Below are 27,527 nucleotides of genomic sequence, written 5' to 3' on the forward strand. Positions count from 1 at the left end.
ATCTTCGTTCAAACTTGTGTTAAAGAATATAATTTTTTTCATTATATTGGCTGACCAGACGATCAGTTTTGAGTGAACCATATGTAAAGACACTCCTCGACGTCATAAGAAGATACTTGTACTTGGTCGTTTGGGAATATTGAGAGAACTAACTGCGCTGTGCAAATTAGTTGAATTTGTAAAAATAATAATTATGAATATTTATCTAATTCGGATAATCGAAAATCCGTAATAATCGAGGTTCTGTTATATTTTTTACACCTTTATAATAAGTTTTAAATTTTTTAATCAATTTGTTTACTTACAGTATATTTTTTAATGTAATGAGTTGCAGTACAAGGTTTATATGTCATTTACAAGAAATAAATATTTGTCTGTTTGTTTACTTCAAAAAACAATGTTAAGCTTTGTTTAGTTGATACAATATGTTTATAATATGTGAGTGGAATGGTAATGATCGGGGGGGATGATTCGTCTGTGGCCTATTTTAGGAGCTTCTCCGCTTTTGCTCTAGTGACGAGGAAACCACAGAAAACTCGTCAGGAGAAGGCGGACTATTGTTTTTCGTTAACAGACCTTCCGATCCACTTGAAGAGTGTTCGGCATTTGGTGTCCAGCTATCATCGATACCTTATATTGCCTTTACAATTATACAATATAATATGTAATGTTCAATTAATTCAATTCAATTAAATTTTCAGTGTATCTAAAATTAAAAACAATAGTCATTTTTTTAAGAATCTTATTTTATTTCACCAAAAAACATAAAGTAAAAAAAAAAATCTAACTCTCATATAATGACGTCAAATATATTGAATAGCCTTTATTTTTCTGTGCGTGAAAGTTTTCATGTAAAATATTAAAGTATACAAACTTTTACAAATTAAAAAATACTTATTTGGTTCATCGACAGGCACTTACATTGATATAGGCTATTTGAACGCTATGTCTTGTATTAAACGCAATCATTATTAGTCAACGTTCAGCTGTCGGAATGATCCTTCAATCCCAAATAGGGTTTCAGAAGTCTTGGGTTTCCCTGGTCTTTTGCTCTCGTCACTCTTGAACTTGGCATTTTCAAGGAACCAGTCCCTGTGACTCTCCAGTTCTTTCCTCCAATAATCTAAAAGACGGGGATTAAAAACTCGTAAGCCCATTTTGATAAGACGATCAATCACAAAAAAAATATCTCAATAGAGAACTTTGGAACTGTGGCGACTAAGCAAATGTTATTTTCCGCATTCAACGAAAATTACATTTTCTCTGTTTCTAGTTATTTTCTTGGAAAAAAAGAACAAACCCACTGATGTTAAAAAAAATTATGTATTTGCTTTAAATTTACCAAACTTCAAGAACCAATTATTGTTTAAATTTTATAATAACAATTGAGGTTCTAGTATTTTCAGATTTTTTTATTATTTATAAATTGTATTTTTACAATTATAAATTGTTTATAACCTCGGTTTATGTAAAAACCTTTTAGGCGTCAATACATAAGTAAATTTAAAATTTGTCTCTTATATAATTTTTCAAGTCAGGGAAGTAAAATTTTTTATCATATTTTAATAAAGATGAGGAACATGTTCTGGTAGGAAATATAGAAGTCTAGGCGTCTACCGGGCTCATGACCTATCATTGTCTGGTTTAAGTGGCTAATTTACACACCGTGTAATATTCACCAGTAAAGTGGACACTAAAATCAGTCAATGAGAGACTTCTATATTCCCTATTCTCACGTGTTCTTCATTTATGTTGTATTAGGCTATTATTATTAATATTATTATTAATAGCTCTTTAGGGGGTTGAATCCAGTCCCTGTCTAGAAAAATTTGGATATACTCAAAATACTGTCGATTGAAGTGTATAGTAGTTTTGACTGTCCTGCATTTGTCCTTGCCTTTTCAAAAAGGTAGTGTTGTTTGTGTTTGATATTATATGTGTGTATGTCAGCATTTTTGGTTACTGTTATGTCATGTTTTTGCATGTCTCCCAATGCACTTTTGTCTACAATTTTTACTGTCTCAATTTTCTTCAAATATTTTATGTCAATCTGAAGTGTTTTTTCTTAGATGCGCTATAAAACAAGAGTGGCATTTACCAAATCACCTGTGAATGAAACAAACTGTATATTGGACAAACAGCGCGAAATTTAAAAACTGGACTAAACGAGCGTTGCCTGACCAATAATAATTTTTCGGAATTCGGAATTCGGAATTCGCGAATTATATAATAGATAGTAACCACTCATTATCACATTCTAAAACTTCCACACTAAGGAAGGAACAAAGACTGTAATACGAATAATCTCGAAATAATAGAAATTCACATAAATTTTAATTCTCAGAACGATTGAATTAATAATCACACATTAAATCACCCCTCGCCTTTATTGACAATGTTCGCTTTGCAGTGTGATACTGGACCTTCCTCACTTAACTTGCCACCTCCGTGAGCATGGCCCCGCGTCTGTCAACATCCTTTTATCCAAGTAAATGTCATCTCACATATCAAATCTTAGTTTTAATTATTGTAACATCTACTTTTGTGCTATATTTTAAGAACTAAATTCCACATAACATTATTTTTCTGATTGATCATGTTTGCTTATCTGTACTTTAGACAACTATCCATAAGTATGCTTACACCTTATATAAGTGGAATAAACACCCAACTTTAAGTTCCATCACTGATTCATTTGTTTGTTTTTTGTATTGATTCTATGATGACACTGTAAACTTGTGTATGCACTTCATTAGTTTTATACCACCCGTCGATGGGAAGAGTGCTCTCCCGAAGCTGAAGTAGTGTTTTAGTGCTATGTATTTTTTTTTTAATGAATAACCCACTATGCCTCTATACAGAGGTTTGTCAGCAGGTGGGATAGAGGGGACATGGAAGGAGGTAACGAAAAATACACCACAACACCCAGACCGATTGAGAAAAAAGTATTTCTTGATTTTTTTTCTGGCAACTAGCGGGAATCGAGCCCGCGACGCCAGTTTCTCAGTCAGCCGTCCAACCAACTGCGCCACGACGCTTGTCAAACGATGTTTGTTTTTTTTAAAACGTGTTACACGATTTTATTATAAAAAATAATAAAATCGTGTATCACTATATACAAAGTTGTATTTTTAAAATAATTTATAATGAAGTGTTACGAAGTGAATGCTGATTCAATTAAAAATAGCACTGAAATATTTTTTAGAGAACTTTTCATGTATTATAGACTGAATTGAAAATGAACCCAAAATATTAATATTGAAGCAAAAAGCAAAGCGCACTAGGTCACTAAAGACGTGAAAGTAATCAATAGATTAATAAATTACAACAGGAATGGAGAACATTTTAGAGAAAGGAATATGGAAGTCTAGGCATTTACAGGGCGTATGATCTGTCATTGGCTGGTTTAAGTGGCCATTCTACACACTGTGTAACATTCACCATCTATTAACGTTTGGACAACTCAAAATATTGTAATCAATAGAGACAAAAAAAACATGTTTTTAAGAAGTCATGACATCCAGTGCTCCGGAATTGTCTTACCCGTAATGCTCTGAATAGTGCCACCATTTCCTCCATACTCTGCAGGCAAGATATCTTTCGGAACGAATTTATAAAGTTCGTCCATCTTATCTTCACTGTGCATGTGTATCTGCGAAATTGATATAAAGCGTTGATACTTAGTTTTTTTTTTAATATTGACAATTCAAAACAAATAACAAAGTATCAGTTACCCGGGTTCTACTTTTCTCATTCATAAATGTCTTGAACAAAGCAAAAATCGTCTCCACTCCTGAAGGGAAATTAATATGATGAGTTCCTTTGTCTCTTATTGGCATACCTTCCTGAAATCGATAGACATATTTTCATATCCATTCGTTTATTTGTATCGACGTTTTTTATCGAATCTAGATATTACCTGACCGGACATGACCATCTTTTTAATATTCGTCGGGGTCATTTGAATGAAGTGACCCATGGAGACGTTTTTCAGGTCTATTATGTACCTGTTGCCGACAATGGCTGTGTTATCATCTTCGAGTAAAAGCAAATCAGCGAACATATTGGTCAATCCCATAGATTCCAAAGGAGTAAATTTGCTAGGGTCGTATGCACCAGGTCGGACAATTATTACTCTTGCGCTATCTGGAGCACTTAATTTAGGAAGAACAATATTTACGCTGAAAGAATATTACAAAATGTACTTGGTATCGAAACATTTTATATTTCATGTTTACTTAAATATATTTATATTGTTAAGGTGTTAGATCCTTTAAATAGGGATGTCATGTCACTGTCAGTTATTCAAATGTATTTACCCCAAGTTCAACATTTCTTGAATTTTCGGATCCATAGGGTCTACAGCTTTTGATATTTCTGGTATCATTGTTTTCATGGTGTGATAATTATCCAATTTTTCTTTCGTTCTTTCCAAACTATATTTACATCCCCGGAGAAAAGCTATTAACCATTGATCATCTAGAAGAAAAAAAAACACAATGTGTTTAACTTGTACTACAAGAAATCAAACACTTTATGTTATATAAAATTTATATTTGAAGCACTAACTTTATGGTTATTCATTATAGTAAAATAAATAAAACAACTTTGTTTTCAAACACTGATTAGTGGTTAAAAACAAAGTTGTTTTATTTATTTTATTACATTATTTTATTTTTAGAGATATAAAAACCAAAATTTCGTAACAATCGTTTCGCCTTGTTAGGGCATTTTCAAACGAATGTAAATTGATGGATTGAATGTTCTTATATAGTTATATAATATAAGGTACTTAAGTAGAAAATAATCTTTCGAGCTATAGCGTGTACATTAATCATAATTGTGGGAAAAACCAATAGTTAAGGACAAGGCTAAGTCTTTAATAGGTAATGGGGAAATTGGGTATTTATATTTCGGAAAAGTTTATAACAAAGCAAGTAATTATTGACATACATGTATGTATAGTGAGATAATTAATGAAGCTTTTTAGTTTTATATCTTTAGATAATTATTGTGGAATATATATTTGAAATATTTAAATAGGTTGGTGTTTTGTTTTAATGATTGAAATATTATGAAGAAATTTATATTGACATAAATATATTTTTATACAATATTAATATTTTTAAGAGTTTCTAAAAATATAAATGCAATTGTAAAATGATTCATCCCTTAATAATGATGCATCATGCAAGCTTGTACATAAAGGAACATAGGGAAAAATAGCAGTAAATTCAAATATGTTTAATAGATGGGAAGATATGAGATTGGTTTGTTCATTTATTATTTTAAAATTAGGGTTGTTTAGATATGTTCGAGTACATATTTAGTTTACTTCCTTTGTTTTCAACATGTAATGGAATTTGTTTATTTGAGATATGAATTTTTCGCAATAAAGTGACTGGCAAATTGAGAATCTGTTTTTTTTTTTTTTTAAAGATCTTATGTGTTCGTAATATCTGGTTAAGATAGAGCGCCCAGTTTACCCCATGTAAACTGCATTACAGTCGTTACATTCCAGTTTGTAAATTCCATTATATTTTTTTTAATATTTAGCTTATCTTTTGAGTTTTTTTAAAATAGCTCCTTTATTATTATTTGTTTTTATCGTTCATTCCTTATTGTTTTAAAAACATTTGAAATATTTAGGGAAATTGGACCTGAAAATTCTATGCAAGCAAATTTGTTAATAAATTGATTTTTAATATGAGGATATATTTAGTTAATCCTATTTTCGTATCTTTTTCCGTTTATTATTTTATTAATGGTATTTTCTCTCAATGCATTATTAGAGGTTAAACACTGTTTTAAACCCCTAAGAGGATATGCGGAGTAAAGCGGTTTGCCGAATAGGCACTCGTATTTGAACATGGTTTTTCTTTCACACTCTCGCAGATGCCTCCCCGAGTAATTTTCAAAAATGACAACTGCACCTTGGGCTGTTTTTGCATAACTACATAAAATCGACAAAATCGAGGTCCCGCAAGCCTGTTTTCCCCCCCTAAAACTAAACCAAATAAATTTTATTCAATAACGTGCGTCCGAAAACGGCAGATAAATCTGAGTATGTATTTGGATGATCCCAGCTCATATAAAAGTCAATTTAAAAATTAAAACGACAGGAACACGCCAATGGTGAATATCTATAGTATGTAAAAAAAACATCGCTCCTAGTTCCATGATCAAGAGAGAAAATACGATAAAATATTTGTGTGAAGAAAAGTCAGACCGCGCATCCCCTTTGTTCTTTTTTCCTCAAAACACATTTTTTTGGTGTTGTTTGAAACGACTAAATTAACGCAATAATTCAAAATACATTTCATACCTAATATATTTTTATTTCTAAAGAAAAGGTATTTTTGTATCTAGTGCAGCTGCTAGAAATATTTTCTTGCAATTTTTACATGTCAGACAACTATTTTGTATTGCAATTATAATCAATAATTAATCAGGCAATCAAGGCAACTGACAGGGAGAGTGGACCCACAATAAGATATTTTTGGAAGAACTACAATAAATGGAAAACAATTAACAATATTAGAGACGCATGGGCTGTAATAAAATAATAGACAATGAAAGGTTCATGGAAACAATTGAGCCCACAAGTGAGTGAGTTCCCAAATTTAGATGAAAATCAAGAAACCATATCAACTGAAATAGTTTGCTTAATGAATGATCTCAACTTGGATGTTAATGAGGTAATTGAATCTCACTCGGAATCCTTAACGAATGAATATCTAATCGATCAACAGAAGGTACAAATTGTGGGGAGAAAGAACCAGAAAAAGACATTAAGACCCTAACAATAAAAAATTTGAAAGATGCTTTTATGTATCTTGATACATTTTAAAATATTATGAAAGAGTGTAATCCCAATGGAGAACGCATATCTCAAGTGCTTAGGGTGATCCATTTGTATGGATAGTGCTTGTGCACAGCATGCTACGGATGAGAAAATAAAAATAGAGTAAAATACAACTGACTTTCGACAATTTTTTTGAGAAAACATAAAAATTATGCAACGTGTTTGTAATTTTTGAAATATAAAAATTTTAAATGACAATTTTTTGTATTTTTTTACACCCCTCTACTTTTGAACATTCTACTTTCGCGCACGTTTATAGGAGCCAGTTATGTGCGAAAGTAGAGGTCTGACGCTCTATTTTGGCACTAAAATGAACTGAAAAACATTATCATCTAGTGAAAAAATATTTTATTGATTTACCTGTTCTCGCTGAAAAATGTCTTTGTTTGGACAGCCATTCTTTGATAGCCTGGAGATCCGACGGTATCCTGGAAGGATCCTCCCCCAGTTCATTTTTCGCAACTTCAGCTAACTCGGGAGTCAATTCTCTGATTGTCATGATAAAATTCCTATAACAATTTAAGACAAGAATATTCAACTTATTTTTGTTTGGTGGATTTATTATTTTACTTAGGTTATATCCGTTACGTTTATTTAAATAATTTGGCTAATCATGTTGAATTAACTGCATTTGTTGAAATAAAATCAAAGCCAAACAACAATATTAATGTCTTCTATATGTCGCACTATTTAATGCAATGGTTTCTTGTATTTGTTATATAATTTAAAAAATAACCCAATTCTAGTCGTATATTTATAAATATATTTAATTCAGAAACTTACCTTTGATAATGTATATAATATAATAAATATTGTTTATTCCTTCAACCTTCTTTTAACCGTCAATTTTTTGACAGATTCTCTGATTAACCACGTACGTGTCTCTTATTACCCAACAAGGGAAATTACTGAAGAGAATTGATAAATACAATCTTTTTTATGCTCTTATCTATTCGGATTACTCAACCAGCCGACAATCAACTCACTCACGATAGCTGAAAATAAATGTACGTAACAAAGCAGTACTTAATAATTATAATCCATCAAAATCAAGGTGTATAATTTACAAAATTATAAATACTCGCAGGGTACATTCGACTATCGCCGACTGTTACATGATCGGAAATTATGCACTTTGAGCTTAATTTGATCTTGAAAAATTAGAAAATACAAGAGGCAATAATGTTTTCAGTACGTCCAAATGTTTCCGGACAGGCTGGATTTCCTACATGGGGAGTAAGATCCCAGCAGAATGCTTGTACGAGGTTTTCCAGTCATTTGAATTTTTTAATACCGAAAACACGTACTACTTTCCCTCAGAGAAATTTCTCTTTTGTGGCCCGATGAGTGTTCAATATCCTGAGTGAACATATTTAGTTCTCCTTAACGAAAGCCATTATCAGGAGAACTGTACAAATTTGGATTTTGTCTGAGGGAAGAGACCATTGCAAGAAACTGCTGCGAAACATTGCATATATCAGATTGGGGAAAAAGTAATTTTGTATTTTGCGCCCCTTTTTTTCACCTATGTCTATCTCGTTCACATCGGCGTTGTAAAGGTGTGAGTGTATACTACAAACGCTTTTTTGACAGTATTGCGCTTGGTCGGTTCAGTCGTGAACTATCGTGCGTCGAGTGTGGAGGTCTCAAAGAAAGAAATTCGCCATATTTTACATGTTTACTACCTGAAAGGGGAAAACGCGTCGAAAGATTTTTTTAATTATTGTATTATTATTTGTTAGTTTATATATATTCTTACAAAGATGGCTCAAAAACACTCTGGCAAATTCTGCTTGCACAAGTAGTGGGCTCAGTATATGAAGGGTCGGCAAGCCAGAATTATTAGTATGCCTAATGTTGCAATCGGTTCCTATATGGGCAAATGCCTGTTTTAAGAAACCGATTTGTGGCGGCAAATATGGTTTTCGAATATGTTTCCCATAAATAAAAACAATATTGAAGATACTCTTTCGGTTCGTGCTTCACAACAGTGGTTGGAGCGATTTCGTTCTGGTATAGTGGAGGTGAATGATGCACTATGCTCTGGCAGGCCTGTCGCCGAAAATGTCAATAAAATCATGGAAAATATCGAAAAAGACAGTCACGTTAGCAGACATAGCATGGCCCAGGAGCTGAATATCTATTTATTTATTTTATATATTCGAGATTTCTACGACTATAAACATAAAAAATAAGTAGAAATATATAAAAATACTAGGGCCAATTCAAAAAATCCACTGTTAATCTAATAATTCATAAAATATAAGAAAATAATTTATGAAATTGTATGTGTGCGACGTTTGTATTCATGTATATGTATATGAATGTGTTTGAATAAATGTGTGAGGGTGCGTATGTGTCGGTGCGTAAATAAAAAAAAGTCATTTAAAACGAGTCTAGGATAGACCTAGGTAAAAGGTTTGATAGACTATAAAGAAAATTAAAATAATAATACATAGTTTATACCTACTTTCAAAACCTTTTGAAAAATATTTTTGTAAAAGTAATTCGATGGTATTTTTAAAAAGTAAATTACTTGTCAAAACCTTATCACCACTAATCTGTTATTATTCCCTAATGAAACAAATAATTAAATTATTTGAACTTGTATTAAGGGTCCATCTGCGCTATAAAAGAGTTAACTACATTTTCCATATCACCCGAGACTTATGGCTTATGGTGCACATATGTTTCAAGTGATATTTCAAACACTATTGTCACAATTTTCAACACCTACGCATTTGTTTTGAATGGAATATGTCTTCGCAACACTAGCTGCATATCGAACAGAATATTGAAATAAGCCATTTTGCACTTGCAATATTTTTGCGCATCGATAGCAAATAAATAAATTTACGAGTTGATCAATGTGTTATACAACAATAATCTTTCATGCGCACGGACTGTTTTTTAGATCTGAAATTTTATAAGTTTAATTCATTTATGGTTTTAGTAGCTAAAAAGTAAAAAAATGTGTGTCGTGTGTGCAAATGAAGAACAGTCAAAGTAAGAATTTTCGGAATAGAATATCTTCTATTTTCTGATTAAATTACCAATTTCCAAAATACAACTTAATTCTTGAACAAGTATAAGAATTTGTGTATCTAGAAAGCATGTTTTTGAGAGATGGAAGAGTAGAAAAGATGTTGAAAGAAGAGTGAATTCGGGCAACAAAATGAACGGCGCACTAAGCATAGTAATTGCAAATAAAAATATGTCAATCGAAGACAAACTGGCAGTGCACTACAGAGTTTTAGTCCCAACACTTTTTTATGGAAGTAAAATATGGAACTGGCAGAGGAAGGATGAAAGCTGAGTGAACGCGATCTCTTCGACGAATGTGTGGGAAAACAATGTATAACAAGGTTACGAATGATGAAATCAGGCGATAGTGTAAATCTGAGTCAAGTATAAATGATAAGATCAAGAAAAGGTCTCTGAGATGATTTAGTCATGTAGAACAAATGGACGACGAAAAAATGGTTAAACAAGTATACAGGGTGTTGTTTAAACCCTGTCACATCCGAAACCACGATGGCCAGTATGGACAAGAAGACATATAGGCATATTTAAAAAAAATTTTTGGAAAAAAGTAATTTAAAAAAAAAAGATATTAAAAAAAACAAATGGTTGCTTACTTCTGCAGGTGAGAAGTGATGAGAGCTCGGTTGTCGGTGTATCAGACTCCTCCCTCTCCCCCGCGTTACTCCCTTGCAGAAATAAGCAACAATTAGATTTTTTTATATTTATTTTTTTGTATTTTATTAGATTTTATAGAGATTATTATTAAAATTTTAATGTACCAATATGTCTTCTTGCTCATATTGATCATCATGGTTTTGTATGTGACAAGGTTTAATGAACTACCTGTATATGACAAAAATGAACGGTAACGTGAGAAGAGGACGAAATCCTAAGTTTGGTCATGTCAAAAGCAGACATAACCGAAGGACATGTATGACAAGATGTATGAATGTGGAAAAAGCTAGGAATGTATGCCAGGGTTGACTTGTGCGGCGGTCCATTCTCTCTGCCTACCCCTACGGGGAAATGGCGCGATGGTAGTAATAATAGCAACTTAGGTAATTCACATTTTTCGAAAAAGTACGAAGAGAACTATAAATACGATATTCAAGCTACGTAAGAAAAAGTTTCAAGAAACAGTCAATAGATGTCAATGTTTAAACACAACCGAAAATACAATAGAAACATGAATTATTTATAAATTAATAAGAAAATTTTCAAGGAGATGAGCTTTCAGATGTCAATTTTTATATTCAAACAAAAATAATGCAAATCAATTACGCAAGACAGGCGTTGTGGCGTAGTTGGTTAAACGGCTAATTGCGAAACTGACGTTGTGGGTTTGATTCCCGCCAGTTGCAAGAAAGAAATCTAAGAAATATTGTTTTCTCAATTCTTCTGGGTGTTGTGCTGAATTTTTCATAACTTTATTTGGCTTCTTCTTTTTACCACCTGCTGACAAGCCTTAAAAAAAATCAATCCCCTATCTGAATATAATATTTTTTTATTTTGTTTACTTAGAATACAAACAGACGTACAGGTTAAATGCTTATAAATAAAAATAAAAAACTATACAATACAATCGGGTTGTGGTCCCGTGGCTAATGTTGCGGACTCACGGATCAGAGGTCCAAGGCTCGAACATGATTTCTATTTTCTAATAGTGAGGTATTTGCAACTCGTTGAAAATGGCCACCAAAATTAAAATATTTTGATAAATTATACGGACGCAAATATTTCTTTTTTTTTTAATACAAAGAATATTCATAAACATACAAGGGCAATTGCACTTAAATAAAGCGACGATGGTTTAAAATATATTTAAAAAATACATGATAATTCATTTTTTCGACATTATTTATTTCGCAAAGAGAGTTTACTCTCTTTGCGAAACAAAAAATAGGATTGGTCCTAGGACGCTGCCCTGTGAAATTCCAAATGTAATAGGCGACATTTACTTCTTGCCCTGCAATCTACAAATTACTGTTTGTTGCGATCTCAGGGATAAAAAAATCTGAAGCGATGGAAGAGCTTTATCTCTGATGCCAATACGTTGTATTTGTCATATAAGAATTAGTTAGGAAACCGTGTCAAAGGCTTTAGCAAGGTCTTAGAAAACTACAATGAGCTTTTTTCCACTATCAAGGCTTTGTGTAATATTTTTAGTAGCAGTAATAACGGCGTCACGAGTAACAGTAATAACGTAAATGTAAATACATGCATAAAATTTATGTAAAAGTTGTATTTAGTTGTAATATTATTACAAACTTACATTATTTCTGAATAAAAAAATAAAAAAAATAATTGTAATCTTTATTTGATGACCCAAATTACCATATTTATTCGTTATTCCATTTATAATTCATACAATTTATAAACGTATTTATTTTACATGAAGAATATTATTTATTTTATTATAAAGCGAAGCAAACAGGTGGGCGATGTCTGTGAACACCCTTTAATTTAATTTCACTCTGTTTTATCAGAAATTGATTAGTCTACGTTGAGCTGCCGAAAAGATCCTTCTATACCAAATAATGATTCAAACGTCTTCGGCTTTCCTAGTCTTTTGCTCTCGTCAGTTCTGTATTGGGCCCCTTCTAAGAGCCAGTCCCTATGACTCTCTAGATCTTTTTTCCAGATATCTGAAACGAGAATTAATTCAATTATAAACATCCTGATGAATCAACTAAATGGACTATCTGTCTGCCCCGTGGTGTAATAGTTAGAACGTTAAAAAAATAGGACTTTTTTATGTTTACCATGAGGAATGTTTTCCCGAAGTTACGCAGTCTGCCCTAAAACACAGTATATAATGTATCAATTTAATGCTTGAAATATTTTCGTATACTTGTCTTGCTATATTATATGGTATATTTTGGTAGTCAGATGGCAGAAGGGACCATCTGTAATTTTCAAAAATGTTCAGGAGAGCTGAAATACGACTCAATTTTAAGACTTCAATCCCCAAACTAAAATATTTTAGGGTTGCTTTTCAATAACGAATTACCATTCTAAATTATAGTGTTTTTTTTTCTATGTGTATTTATTGAAATAGTGATTCAAACTTTTGAAAACTAAAAAACAGAAAAAAATACAAATGGTCCCTTCTGCCATCTGATTACCGATTTGTCCAGTGAAAAAATGAGAATGAAAATTGAAAATATGTCAATTATTTGCAGCTTCTTCTTCTTCTTCTTCTGCAGCCTTATTCTCTCCACTGCTGGATAAAGGCCTCTTCCAAACGTCTCCATTCCTTCCTATCACCCGCTTTCATCATCCACGTTTTACCGGCAATTGAGGTTGCAGCTACGATCAAAAAATGCCTTCTATACGTCAAAAAAAAACAAAAAAAGACATTAAAAATGCCAAGATTTGTCTTATTACCAATAATGCTCTGAACAGATTCACCATTTCCTCCATATTCTTCAGGCAAGATGTCTTTTGGAACATACTTGTAAAGGTCTCGCATGTCGTTGTGGAAAAATACCTAAAAATATGCATTAGTGGTTAAAAATATTTATTTATTATTACCTAATTATTATATTGAGTTTTTCTACTGACATTTCTTGGTGGAACTGCATTTTAATTATAATAATAAAAATACTTTATAGTTTTATTTCACTTTTATTGAATAAAAGTGGAATAAAACTATAAAGTATTTTTATTATTATAATTACCTAATTATTTATCGACATTATTATTTGATACGAAATTTTGTTTTTGAATATTTGATTGCAACTCGGAAGGTTAAAACAAACAGAATTCTTATGAGTTTATTGAAAAAAATGTTTATATTTTCATTATTGAATGCATGACTAGTCTTTAAATAGAAATTTATAGAAAATAATTTACCCTGTTTCCGCTTTTTTCATTCATATAACTTTTGATCAAGTTAATAATTGTTTCAGGTACGAAAGACATATTTATAATGTGAGTTCCTTTGTCCCTGATGGGTAAACCCCCCTAAAATTAAAAAAAAACAAAGCCAATGAGCCATTTAACGTCTCGCCGCTTGAGGTAGGATAATATTGTTATGACGTATTATGTTGTAGTGTGTTTTGTGTTTTGGAGCTATCTGGCGCATATAGTTTCTATGGATATTGAATAGACAGAATTACATTGTTCTAGTGTGGTTTTTAAAAACATATTGTTGTGGTGTGTTGTGACGCACTACTACTTTCCTCCATCACTATGGCGCATATTTGAACCGTTGGATTGCATCGTGGCGCGCCACGACATATCACACTAGAGCAATATAATTATGTCCATACAAAATACATAGGAGCGATTTGCGTCAGATAACTCCCAACATACCACAATGCAATACATATTTTATTTATTTGTTATTATCATATCATATACGTAAAATTATACATTTACACAAAGTTTCTGAGACTGTCAAAAACTAGGACATGAAAAAATATTGTTTTTAAATCAGTTATCAGTACACAGAAAAAACTAATAAAGGTAACATAGTGAATCAAAGTAAAAAACGTAGTTAAATAAGAATGAAAAAATATGTTTCGTAACCAAGCAAAATACCTAGTAAAACCAAAATACATAGTAAAAAACATATTTTTTTGAAAACATAGTAAAAACAGGGTGAAAAGTAATGAGGATCTCCAAAAAATATAGGATTGAACCAGTGGAATGGAAGTCCAGATGAAATAAGGCAAGGCTGTGTTGCCTACGGGTACAATACCCTACCGCTACCACACCATACACATTCAGCTTACATCATTCTTGGTACAAGTTTACCTATATAGATGTGTGGGTTCATAGTCCATGATCGATGACACACACGTGCCAAATAATTACACCTGAAATATAGAGTCATGACTTCAAAAAGCAAGTCAGCGTTTTCTATTGAATTCAATTCATTATATTCTGCAGAACACGAGATCAACGTCCTGCAGTACATTAACATCGTCCCTACCATTGAGATATAAAGAACAAAAAACGTGGCTATAAAGAGACTGTCCGACAGAGCTCAGGCAACGCCCAGCCCAGTCCAGTAAAGCTCAGTCACTCAGTTCCAGTATGTAAATCAAGTGCAGTCTCTTCAACCCGTCATCTCCACTACGCTCGCTCTACCCAACCAAGTGCTGTATCTTATTCGACATGTAATGAATACGCATTAAACAGCGACCTCGTGTCTTCTGTTAATCTCTAACTCGGGTAGGAGCTCCAACCCTCAATCATCAAACCCAACAGATGGATGCAACAAAAACAAACATTGGAAAATAAAGATTGTACACTAAGAGATCATACGTAAATATTTTTTCTAATGTATTTTATGTTCTCATAAAAACAAAACACATTATAGAATTCATGCAATAGTTTCAATATGTTGACAAAAATACATTAAAATGTGCGTCAATTACATTATGAAGATAACTATTGTAACATAATAATATTTATGCAAATTAGTTTCTATTGTACATCATTGTTATTATTGTACATGTTAGCGACAATACTTGTATATAATATATATGGAGAGGATGTGTGTATATTTGTATGTGTGTGTGAGTATTGTATGTATGTGACTACGTAAAGTGAATATGAATGGGCTGATAGAATAATGATTATCATAAATTATCTTTATTTTTAAACCTTAATGAGGAAAACTAACATCTACCTTATCAATCGATGTACATTTGACAAGAACACTATGCCTAAAACTTAAATATGGATATTAAACATAGTAAAATATAAAAAATACTTTAAGTTAAATATATAATTTAAAGTACTCATATACCCACATACGTATATATCATTATATGGGGCGAACCGTGTATATAAATAATTATGCGCAGCATACCATAATATTCGACTATCCATAATAATGTTTTTCGGTAACTTTATCTACAGAAAAACTGAAAAACAATTATTTTTTCCTTTAAATCATTGCCACCATTTGTATTTTTCTCAAAATAAAAATAAAAATGTTAATTTAGCGCGCCCAGCGCCAGCAATGAGCCAACAAACTAGCCAATACCTCTAGCTTATTTCTTAACACAAATAAGGGTACTATATTTTGAACATTTTAAACCCAGTGGCAGGATTTTTCTCCTAGAGTAAACTTGCAGATTACACAAATTCTTTGAAGATTTTTAATTTGGAAAACAAACATAATTTAAGGACTTTTTTTAGATGATACTTTTGACATATGACTTGCAATACATGTGGCGCTTGGCGCCGCCTTTTTTTGCATTATTCATTTCTAGAAAAATCGACCAGTTGACATTTCAATCGTAATAAGAATACCCAATACTGACTGAATTTATTGTGATATTTAAAAAAAACTTTTTTATGAGTTATGTGTTAAATAAATGGATAATATAGCTACACAACATTATATATTACAATGTTACGTTGTTTGAGTTGATTTCATAGATGAAAATTGTTGTATTACACAGAATCACAGAAAAAATAGCAATTTATAGTATGTATATATCACTTACATAAAATTATGAACCTACTATGTAGGTACAAATAAATTAAATTTTTTTTAGCTCACCTATAAATAAAATCACCGTTTGTGAACGTGTGTGTAGTTTGTATATTTATATATACGATGTATACAGGATGATTATTTTACAATATTAATAATGCCTTTCAAAGTAACTTTTTCATTTTAAAAAGATATTTTTAAAAATTAAAATTTTAATTTATTTATACATATAAAGAGACATATAACAAAAAAAAACACTTATTCCTAGCTCAAAAAGGCCAAGAGCCCTGTGTTGAGTTGGATTACCATAAAAATATACTGTTTATTACTCGAAAATTATTATGTGCTATGTAAATGTTCTTCTTCACAATATTTTAAATAATCCCACTTCGCCTGTTTATCTGAGAGAGCTCATCCAACCTCTTTCACAACACGGACTATCTCTTCGTTCTAGTAACGAGAGAACCCTTTTAATACCCTGTCATCGCTCTATTTTTTTTGCCTCCTCTTTCACAGTAGTAGCCGCTCGATCGTGGAATAATCTACCCACTAATGTTAGAGACGCCCCTTCTTTATTTACATTTAATTCAAGATTGAAATGTCACTATCTAAATATTTAAATTGTTCCTTTATCCTTCTTCTTTCCTTCCCATCCCCTTTCCTCTCTTCATAGTAAGGTGTTATTTTTTTTATACATATAATTATTTTTGTTAATCTTTGCTTTTAATTTTTGTATAAAATTGTATGATTCAATATGTCCATGTATTTATAATTTTCTCAAACTGAACGGTTTGGGTAGGTAGGAAGAAATTGCCTTAAGGCAATATACCCGCCCTTATATGTATATTTATTGTATATGTATATAAAGTGTCAAATAAATAAATGTGGTCGTTTTTAAATTTCGAGATAAGTAAAGATATAATTATTACAATAAAATGAATTAAATTTATCAATTTACCTGAAAGAACATAACCAACTTTTTAATTACCGCAGGAGTCATTAGAGTAACGTGTCGCATGGTGAGGTTTTTCATGTCTATTATGCAGCGATGACCAACGACATTTGTGGTATCATCCTGGTTCAAGAGCATATCTAAATGCATGCTAAATACTCCCATGCATTGCAAAAGGTTAAACTTATTAGGATCACAGTAGCCTACTCTGAGAATCAGTACCCTTGGAGCATCTGGGGCAGCAGTTTTTGGTAGAACTAGTGAAAAACTAAAAAATAAAATTTAAAAATTGGAAATTTAGGGTAAACTATCATTTTAACTTATATTTATTTTATCCATGCTCAGATTGGACTTCACATGAATTCAAAGCGTCTTTGATTCACTCGATACTTTCAGGCAAAATCCTGAAAAATAAAAAAAAGTTGTGGAGACAAGTTCGTTTTTACATTTGACAAATTTATGTCAAACTTTTCATAAATACAATAGAAATGTTTTCTTACGCGCGGAAAAAAATACAATATTCAATTATACGGCAAAGTTTCTTGAAAACGTACGAAAAAAATATTTTAATAAAAATTAACTACTTTGAATGGCGTAACTAGTTATATGAACCAACCAATGAAAAGAGAGCTGTGGAAGATTTCCGGTTAACTGTAAGTCAACTGACCAATCAGCAGAACTCACCTGATAGAAGGGTAAGAGAACTTGACACGCGGAGTAATTTTTAAAAACAAAACTTTAAAAAATCATATCGCTGATAATACGGTACATAAAACTGTGAAAACTTTTTTCTGGCTGAGTCCAATACTCTATTATCAATTTAAAAAACGTAAGAATCAACTTAACTTCTTCGAGTAGAGATCTATCCGAACTTCAAAGACGAATAAGGTCATGTTAATAAATTATTAGCGTGTGAAAATCAAATAAATTATATTACGGAAAACTTTTACTTAAATTTGATTATTTAAGTAAAACTTTTCAATTTTTACACAATTGTGTAACACTAATAGCAAAGTTTTATTTTCATAATAATTTAAAATTAAGTGTTACGAAGTGAATGCCGATTCAATTAAGAATAAAGGTGTTTGTAACTTACCCAAGGTTCACAATTTCTTGAATTGTTACCTCCATTGGATCCACAATATCAGAAATTTCTGGAACCATGGTCTTCATGGTATAAAAGAAGTCAATTTTTTCTTTTGTCCTTTCCAAACTATGTTTACATCCTCGAAGGAAAGCTAGGAGCCATTGATCATCTACAAATATATAATGTAATAAGAAGTGGACACTTAAAAGAAATTATACAATCAAATAAATCCCTATCAAAGCTAAAAATGCTCACTTGAACTTGATTTTTATGACTTTTGACAGTTACCAAGATGGTCGGCCAGCTTAGCTTTCTTCCGAATTTATCTACCGAGGTATTACGAAGCCGGCTCTTTTTAAATCTCAATATGTACATTCAGGTAGGTAGTAAAAATGGTATAAAAATAATAATAGGTAAATTATTTTCTTATGGTGGCAATGTTTTTATGGCTAGATGCTAATATATGTTAATAGGGCAGTACCTAGCCACATTATCTCTGCATCTAGCCGCTTGGGTTTAAAACTGACAGTTATATCAGAATTCAATTTGACCTAAAAATTCACATATATTTTTTATATTTTTAATCCAATGCTTTGAAATAAAGAACTGGCCACATCAGAACGATTTAAAATATTTTTTTAAATAATTTGTGCAAATATTAGTGCGGTATTTTTTTTGTTAGATTGAATGAGTAGATATGTGTACCGTGGGTTACTAGACTTATCGATACATACCGATCTACCTACCTCAAAACTTCCTCAAAACTTGAAGATAGAGCGTCGGTAGTGTATATTCGTAATCACTCTGGAAAGCTTATCTTTAACTACGACGTCATAATGAGAGTATATCATTTTAGTGCGTAGGTATGTGTACCGTGACGTACGTGTCCCATTAGTACATATCGATGTACCTACCCAAAACTTGAAGATATAGCGTCGCGTCGGTAGTGTATCTTGGACTTGCACGAGCATAAGAAAAATAAAAAAGATAAAAAACAAATTTTATTTTTGAGCCCTTTAGACTCAAAATGTAAAACAACTTTTAAAATAAAAATAACGCAAATATAAATAGTGTAGTGAGAGATTTTTTGAAAAATATATGTTAATCAAAAAACGTAGTACTTTATATAATTGGTACACATATTATTTAAATTTTTATGTATTTCATTGCTTTATATTTGTTTTATAATATATTATACTTTATTATTTATGTTTAAGTAACATGTATTCTTGGCACATAAATACACTTTATATTTGCATAATAATGATTTTTAATTTCTTACATTTGATTAGCTAGGCATTTATAATTAAGTACTTTTAGTTTTTCTTTTTTAGGTTATTGTTTTTTTTTTTGTTGATAAAATAAATATTTGCGTTCTTTTGATTTACACAGATATTTAATTTTGATGGCCATTTTCAACGAGTTGTAAAAAACTCACTATTAGAAAACGGGAATAAAGTTGGGGTAAAGTGGGATTCGAACCACAGATCTTTGGTCGGTGAGTCCGAGACACTAGCCACAGGACCACAACCCGATTTAAAAAAAAAAGTTTTATTAGTATAGGACTTATTATGCTCTAAAGATAGAAAATCTCCATCTTAGAACAGGCTGTGCCATATTAGGTGGAGACTATAATAAACAGAGAACACTCCGTTTTCATTTTACATTAATTGGTTTTATACAGATAACCTGTTATTAAGTATGTTTATTATTTTTTTGCTATAAATTTATAAATAAATAAATAAGGCTAATAGTCATGCGTTCACGCAACAAAAAAGAGCAAGATTCGTTGCAGTTGGTCTACCAATACAGTGCCCTTCGCACCATTAAAAATGAAAAAGGCGGGTGGGTTTATAAAGATTGAGTTGAGAGTTGGTCCGAACATGTCTTTCTCGGTCTACTTCGTTTTTTGAATTCATCAACATTTGCATCCTTAATCATTTAAGTCTTTCTTTTGCCGTCCATTTGCTCATCATATCCGAACCAACGCAAAACTCCTTTATGAGTTATCCATAACAATCGAGTGTCGACATTAAATTATTTGTGCACCTATCGTACATAGTTTCACAAACGTTTTTCTGAGAGATCACATTTCAACTACTTTCAACTTACTTTCATCCTTATTTTTCCAATTTCTTATTTTGGTTCCAAACGTAAGGGTCAGCACCGGGACCCCATTGTGAATGGCTAATTTCACCCCCTGAGACAACCATTTTGTTACCAAAGTTAATTTTAGTGTTCACCTTATTCCCGGCTCTTACCCTTCTTTCCATATATTTCTCAGTACTTCTATCCCTAGTAAACATACTTCGAAGATACAAAAATTCCTAAACCTGCTTCAGGATATTACCCCATTCACAGTAATCTCACAATTGATTTAATAACTTTATTCAGAAAATCGCTTCCCTTTTTTTATCATATAAATGTTTTTTTTGTCTCAAACCTATCACTGCTTTAAGATCGTCTGTTTTCCGTCGTATTAAAGAAGAAAAAAAAACATGAAATGTATTATTGTTATCAAAAACATTTTTCACTTTGTGGTATGACATTTTACACTTATTTGTTTTTAAATTTGTATAAACCACTTTAATTTTTTTATTTTTTTTTATGGTTTTCGTTTAGATAATTTAGAACGATTAGAAATTAGTAAAGCCATTAATTAAAAACTTCAAATAATAAATAATCAATTATATTTAACTTCGAGACCCCTTTTAAAACTATTCCCGTTATGATTTATTTTGTCTTCTTTCTCTCTCTTTCTTTCAAATTTTCTGTCTCTTTCATACAATATTTTATTATACAAATAGCAAGGCGTGTAATTATAAGTTAGTTAAATTCCTGACGTGAGGTAGTAATCTCGAAACCGGTCGAAGAGTAATAAAAAAATTAAAGTGGTTTATACAAATTTATAAACTAATAAGTGTAAAACATGAAATATTTTACAAACGTAAGAAAGTAACCTGTTCTTATGTTGAGGTATGGTTGTTTGGCCAGCCAGTCTTTGATAGCCTGGATATCTGATGGTATTCTGGAAGGGTCTTCGCCAAGTTCATCATTTGCTATTTTAACCAGAGCTGCATTCAATTCTCTGATCACCATGATGATGCTTACACAGCTTGTGTCTGGAGCTGGCGGTCGGGGTGAACGCCGGGACAGCTCGGTTGTAGAAAATGTGTTGAGAGCACTGAACTTTGTTAATATAAGTTGGATATTGGTGATTTAATGTTAAAAATACATTACACTTACACGCGTTATTTTTATTTTTTTTTGTATTATTATTTTATTTTATCTTATTATTATTGTTTAAGCTGCACTAGGAAAATGGAAAACGGAACAAGAGTAGATAGGTTAATATATTATGATCAATATGAATATATGGAGTTGATCCGAACAGGTTCAACGCTCAATTAATTTTAACAATGCTCAATATTATTTCTAAGCGTTACGTTTTATAGGTCTATTTTCGTATCAGCATGTTAAGTTGTCTATACAACTGTCGTCATAAGCATTAGAGGAAAATAGGATATTTGGTACGGCGGGTAATTGGGAATTCTTCAGTAAGTCATTTTATCTTCATTCTATGACATATCGCTATCGCACATTTCACAAAACGCCAAATATTAGGAAGAAAAACGTTTCTCAACTGGAGAGATAGCGCACGCCGTCGACGTTAAATTCATTTAAAGTTTTATTTCATTCTGTCGTTAATTTCGGTAATTAATGAAATTCAATGAATGTGTGCTTTTAGGGCTAATATATCTACCTGAATTCAACATTTTAAAGTTATGTTTAGGATTTGTGCTTTTTTTTTATTGCATGTTAAAACGTGTTTTGATATTGGTCACTTGGTTTTTATTTGTCCTTTTCGGTGAATTGAGAACAATGTGATTAGAAACGTACTTAATTACATGTAATAAAATAATTATTAAAACACTTTGTTTTTTGACCACTTGAGTTAATTCTAAAGCACTACTCATTTCGGGAAGCACAGATTTACCATCTATAGGTGTTATTATTAACTGAACATAAATAAACCGAAATGAAAATCCATAAACTTACAGGGGTGAGATGATCTAAACTAAATATACGAATATAGGAAACAAAAGAATAGAAATTACACCATCAATTGTAATAGAAAATGAAAAACTTGATGAAGTCACTGAAATTAAATATTTAGGTGTAATGTTGGATTCAAAACTTACATTTCACCAAAACGCTAAGATGGTAATAAATAAGATTGCAAAAAAAATATCAATTTTGGGAAGGATCAGAAGATTTATTGATAAGGACTCCTGCAAAACTATTTACAAAGCAATTATTGAACCACACGTTAACTACTGTGGTAGCATTTTATTTTTATCAAACAAAGAAAACATAAATAAACTAACTGTATTACAAAATAAAACCTTTAGAATCATTTTGAAAAAAAACAGATATACGAGGGTAAAGTCGATGGTAAATGAAATGAAATTATTAACATATAAACAAAGAATATTTTACAATACAATGATATTTGTTCATAAAATTATAAACTCTAATTAAAAAACAGAATTTTGGAAAAAAATTGATCGGAACCAGCATGAACACGATCACAATACTATAGAAAATAACAAAATTAGACTTCCATTTAGGAAAAAGGCAAAGTCACAAAATTCAATTTCATTTAAAGCAATTAAAAAGTATTACGAAATGGAAAAAAATATTTATGAAGAAAAAAACATATCAAAATTTAAAATAATGGTCAAGACATATGTGATAAACAATTTATAAATTAAATATATTTGCAATGTTATTATTAGAACACACATAACAATATGTATGATATGTGTGCCCTACTTTAAGATTTAAATAAAAAATAAATAAATAATAAAGAGGGTAATGTTTATATAATGGAAATATTGGAAGCAATTGTGAGGGATTTTTAAATACAATATTTTTAATTCATGTTTTTTCGGATTTTTTATTTTGTATTTCTAGATTTTCTAAGCTATTCATCATTTAGCCTTTACTCGTTATGGAATGAAATAGTTTGAATTCATAATGTGATTGGTGAATTCTGAAAAGGTATTGGATGTAGGATACCTAAAGAGCCAGTACTCGGACCACTCCATAGAGACATTGATAATGTTATCAAAGAATGGTGATTTTGGTCTCACTGTTATGCGGATAATATACAAATATATTATTATTGTTTATTTATTTATTTATTTATTGACACTTTATATACATATACAATAAATATACATATAAGGGCGGGCATATTGCCTTAAGGCAATTTCTTCCTACCTACCCAAACCGTTCAGTTTGAGAAAATTATAAATACATGGACATATTGAATCTTACAATTTTATACAAAAATTAAAAGCAAAGATTAACAAAAATAAATATATGTAAAAAAAAAAATAACACTTTACTATGAAGAGAGGAGAGGGGATGGGAAGGAAAGAAGAAGGATAAAGAAACAATTTAAATATTTAGATAGTGACATTTCAATCTTGAATTAAATGTAAATAAAGAAGGGGCGTCTCTAACATTAGTGGGTAGATTATTCCACAATCGAGCGGCTACTACTGTGAAAGAGGAGGCAAAAAAATTAGAGCGATGACAGGGTATGAAAAGGGTTCTCTCGTTAGTAGAACGAAGAGATAGTCCGTGTTGTGAGCTCTCTCAGATAAACAGGCGAAGTGGAATTATTTAAAATATTGTGAAGAAGTGATAGAATGTGAATGTTTATTCTATGCCTGATACTGAGCCAGTGTAGTTGCGTGCGATACTCGGTTATGTGTATTGTTAACCAGGCGAGAGAAATGTTCTTGTCAATTTAGTAAATGGATGCATTTAGAAATAGGAAACTGGATGGCTGAAAATAGACTAACATTAAACCCATCTAAAACAGAACGACTATAGATGGCTTCAGCCAGACGACAGAATTTGATTCAAGATACGGCACTACCAGATGTGGAGTACCGCTTTACCCACCGTTAAACTACTGAGAGCCTTCCTTAATTCTGACCTTTTTCTTGACGCTCAAATTAGTGGAACAATAAATTTATGCTTTTACGAGCTGAGACATATTAAATGCATACTCAAAAATTTGCCGGTTGATGCCGCCCGTCAATTAACAAATGCGTTTGTAGTATCTAGAGTCAATTATTGTAATGATATCTATGCAGATTTACCAATGAATACAATGACTCGCCTACAATCTGTATTGAATGCCGCAGCGAGACTTATTTTCGGAATCTCTAGGTTCAGTCATATCACTCCACTACTTCGGGAACTACACTGGCTACGTTTTCCACATAAGGTGGAATATAAACTCTGTTGGCTTATGTCACTGCACAACTTTGCTCCAGAATATCTAAGGGATTTTGCATTCAAGGTGAATTAGCTGATAGACGTCTTACGCTTAAATCAGACACATCTACGTCGAGAGGAAAAGTTATTATACCTCTACGCAATCAGCACACTAAATTCGGCCAACGTGAATCTGCAGTCGCAGGCCCTATGGCATAGAATGCTCTCCCAGCAGAGGTGCGAAATGGTGATAGTCAAGTGATCGAAAAAATCTTTAAACCCACTCGTTCTCTAAATCATTAAAATAAATCCGTAGCATGTGATAACAAAGCTAATTGTTTTACATAAATTACAAATTCAAAAAGTTAACAATTAATTTGTTTCTTAAAATAATCACTTTGTAAAGGTTAGATAAAATTGTTTTTTTAATATTTATTCTTTGATTTCCCTTGGGTATTCCCAATAATCCGACTTTCCTCTAATGAATGAATATTTATTGCATTTATTATTGTATATAAATACGTAGTCAAAAGATCGTTAATAATTATAAATCAAACTTAGTTGTTTTACTGCCCAATAAGCCTAAAAGTTGTAACTGAAAAAAAAACCTTATGCTGAGTATTTTTTTTTTATAATACAAAAGTTATTTCTGATTCTCAAATATGAGATATTCCCATATTAAAAAAAAAAATCGGATAGGCAAAGCATGGAACAATAATTTCCTTTATTTCAGCAGATACGACTTTTAGAATAAGCAGGGCCTAAAAACCAAAATGAAACTTATTACAATTCTATCGGGTATTTCAAAACGTTGATTCAATGAAGATTTAATCTTCCTCTTTAAAATGAATCCTTCATGTTTTATTTAATATCCGAACTTTTCTCCATTCAATACCTCTCAATGTTCCTTCACGAAGACTCGTTTATATTTTTTAAACTTCCCGGTCACCATAAAACTGATTATGGCTTCCACTTAGGCACCTCAACCCCGAATTGACTAGTGAACAAAAATCAGGATCTGAATTATTTTGATTGTAAATTTTAATTTAATCAACTATTAAGTTTGTAAGTAAAAATTCTTGATGGAAGTTCATTGTAATTTATTATAGAAATAAAAGACGAGTGATGCTTTAACCCATAGGTTTGGAATATCCTTGAGAAAAAGATTACACTCACGAAGGATGGGACACTAAAAATAAAATCAATAACTTGAACTCATTAAAATAGCATTGTATCAATTTATTAGTTGACCCGATAAAAAAATTGATAATGATCCTTAAGATAAAAACAACTTTATTTAATTTACTTTCGTGTCATTTTGAATTATCTATCCTTATCTCTGTTTTGTATAAATACATTGAACTCCTTATTAAAGATACCAGTCTCGAAGATGTCGCGAAAGCGATGAAACTGATCACTGAATATTCTAAATTTGTAAACAACAATGTTTTGAGTATATCCAAATATATTAAATATGCTGAAATAGACAGGGAAACCATTGAAATAGACACGGAAGTCTAGGCATTTACAGGACTTATGAGATGTCATTGGCTGTGCATTGGCTTATGATCTCTCATTACTTTACAAAAAACAGATGGAAGAGTTGAGGGAATCCACATGTTTGAACACGGGCAGAATGGTGCATGTTACGCAGTGTGTAAATTGGCTACTTAAACCAGCCAATGACAGGTCATAAGCCCTGTAAATGCCATAATGCATAATGCTTATACTTCCACATTCCCTTCTCAAAAATTTATTTTCTCTCTGTTGCAACTAATTTACATTTAAATTGAATCAAATAATAAAAATATTTAATAAATTATTTTCTACACTGGATCAATTTGAATCCCATGATGTTTGTCTGTTATATTTATTTGTCTTCGATTTTCCTTTTTTCATTGTTTCGTTTCTAGTTTTATGTTAATGTACATAATTATCATTTTTTAATTTTAAAAGGCAGTGTATCAATTTACTATCTTCAAATTGTAATACCTAAATAATACTATGTTGATTCCAATTGTTTACCGTTTATTGACTTATATAATATGTATTCTAAATAAGTATTTTTCTAGCTTCTTCTAATTTTAAGATTTTTTTAATACAACCTATACGAAAAAATGTACTCCAGTTCTCCACTGCAATATATGTATGTATTTTTACGTATCCTCATAAATTGTCTAATATGTAATGATTTTTTAATTTTTCTAATTTTTTTTTTTTTCTTTCTTTCCTTAATTCATTTTTATTTTTCGCTCCTTTCTTTGTGTAAAATGCATTTCTGTCTTCATATTTAAAAATGCACTTTTGTTCTTTCCACTTTTATACTAAAATGCAAAGATGGTATTATTGATATTTTTCTTTTTCTTTTAAAAATCATTTATACATTTTTTGCTACTTCTCTGTAAAATACATGTCTGTCTTTATTTGTATATATGTACGTAAAAACATGTAAAAGCCTAAAAAGCGTTTAATAAATATATTTTAACTGTAATAAACGGACTAATTTAAACTGGAATTTAATAAAATAAAATAAATAAAAATCTTCTTAAATATGTGAAGTTATTTTTTCTAACGTTAATTTTAGTTTGGTAGGCTTGTATTTGGAATATGAATTCTTCGGCACATCGCCAACCACGTTTGTAAAATAATGTCAGTTACCAACCGGCAATTGCCGCTCACCTCTGCCAATAATTCAACGAATATTCAAATCATTAACATAAAGTTGATAAGAGGTTTGATGTCTTTGAGGAATCTTATTTAGACTGTTATTTAAAAATAATATATTAGTTCTGTTAGCAAGCAGCAAGTTACAACAAATATGTAGCCTCTATAATGTATGATGTAT

General features: G+C 31.2%; 2 protein-coding genes across 5 annotated transcripts; both read right to left on the reverse strand.

The window, feature by feature from the left end:
- Positions 1-725: 725 nt before the first annotated feature.
- LOC148277524 (retinol-binding protein pinta-like) lies at positions 726-7,784 on the reverse strand. Its single transcript, XM_088232764.1, has 7 exons — positions 7,649-7,784; positions 7,226-7,374; positions 4,320-4,479; positions 3,920-4,181; positions 3,735-3,845; positions 3,544-3,652; positions 726-1,123 (listed from the first exon to the last, which is right to left on the reverse strand). Exons 2-7 carry the CDS (start codon positions 7,362-7,364, stop codon positions 972-974), a joined length of 933 nt encoding a protein of 310 aa, XP_088088890.1. The 5' UTR covers positions 7,365-7,374; positions 7,649-7,784; the 3' UTR covers positions 726-971.
- A 4,402-nt stretch (positions 7,785-12,186) lies between these two features.
- Positions 12,187-21,835, reverse strand: LOC148277525 (alpha-tocopherol transfer protein-like). 4 transcript variants are annotated; one of them, XR_015823444.1, is made up of 7 exons: positions 21,346-21,835; positions 18,395-18,554; positions 17,305-17,702; positions 13,745-13,855; positions 13,277-13,379; positions 13,015-13,198; positions 12,187-12,534 (listed from the first exon to the last, which is right to left on the reverse strand). XR_015823444.1 is itself a non-coding variant. In XM_088232765.1 (6 exons), exons 1-6 carry the CDS (start codon positions 21,482-21,484, stop codon positions 12,383-12,385), a joined length of 927 nt encoding a protein of 308 aa, XP_088088891.1. In that variant the 5' UTR covers positions 21,485-21,810; the 3' UTR covers positions 12,187-12,382. The 4 variants fall into 4 exon arrangements, 2 of the variants coding, with proteins under 2 accessions (XP_088088891.1, XP_088088893.1); XR_015823443.1 differs by having other exon boundaries at positions 12,408-12,534; positions 17,305-17,566; positions 21,346-21,791; XM_088232765.1 differs by lacking the exon at positions 13,015-13,198 and having other exon boundaries at positions 17,305-17,566; positions 21,346-21,810.
- Between the last annotated feature and the right edge of the window lie 5,692 nt (positions 21,836-27,527).

This window comes from Micrasema longulum, unplaced genomic scaffold (assembly GCF_059751315.1).
Source record: "Micrasema longulum isolate JH-2025_06_02 unplaced genomic scaffold, ASM5975131v1 h1tg001018l, whole genome shotgun sequence".
In the NCBI taxonomy this organism is placed as follows: domain Eukaryota; kingdom Metazoa; phylum Arthropoda; class Insecta; order Trichoptera; family Brachycentridae; genus Micrasema; species Micrasema longulum.

Coding starts and splice junctions, on each gene's coding strand:
- LOC148277524 (XM_088232764.1), bottom strand. CDS start 7,364: ATGACAATCAGAGAATTGACTCCCGAGTTAGCTGAAGTTGCGAAAAAT. Junction 4,182..4,319: donor CAAGAAATGTTGAACTTGGG/GTAAATACATTT, acceptor ATATTCTTTCAG/CGTAAATATTGTTCTTCCTA. Junction 3,846..3,919: donor AGATGGTCATGTCCGGTCAG/GTAATATCTAGA, acceptor TATCGATTTCAG/GAAGGTATGCCAATAAGAGA.
- LOC148277525 (XM_088232765.1), bottom strand. CDS start 21,484: ATGGTGATCAGAGAATTGAATGCAGCTCTGGTTAAAATAGCAAATGAT. Junction 17,567..18,394: donor CAAGAAATTGTGAACCTTGG/GTAAGTTACAAA, acceptor TTTATTTTTTAG/TTTTTCACTAGTTCTACCAA. Junction 13,856..17,304: donor AGTTGGTTATGTTCTTTCAG/GTAAATTGATAA, acceptor TTTTAATTTTAG/GGGGGTTTACCCATCAGGGA.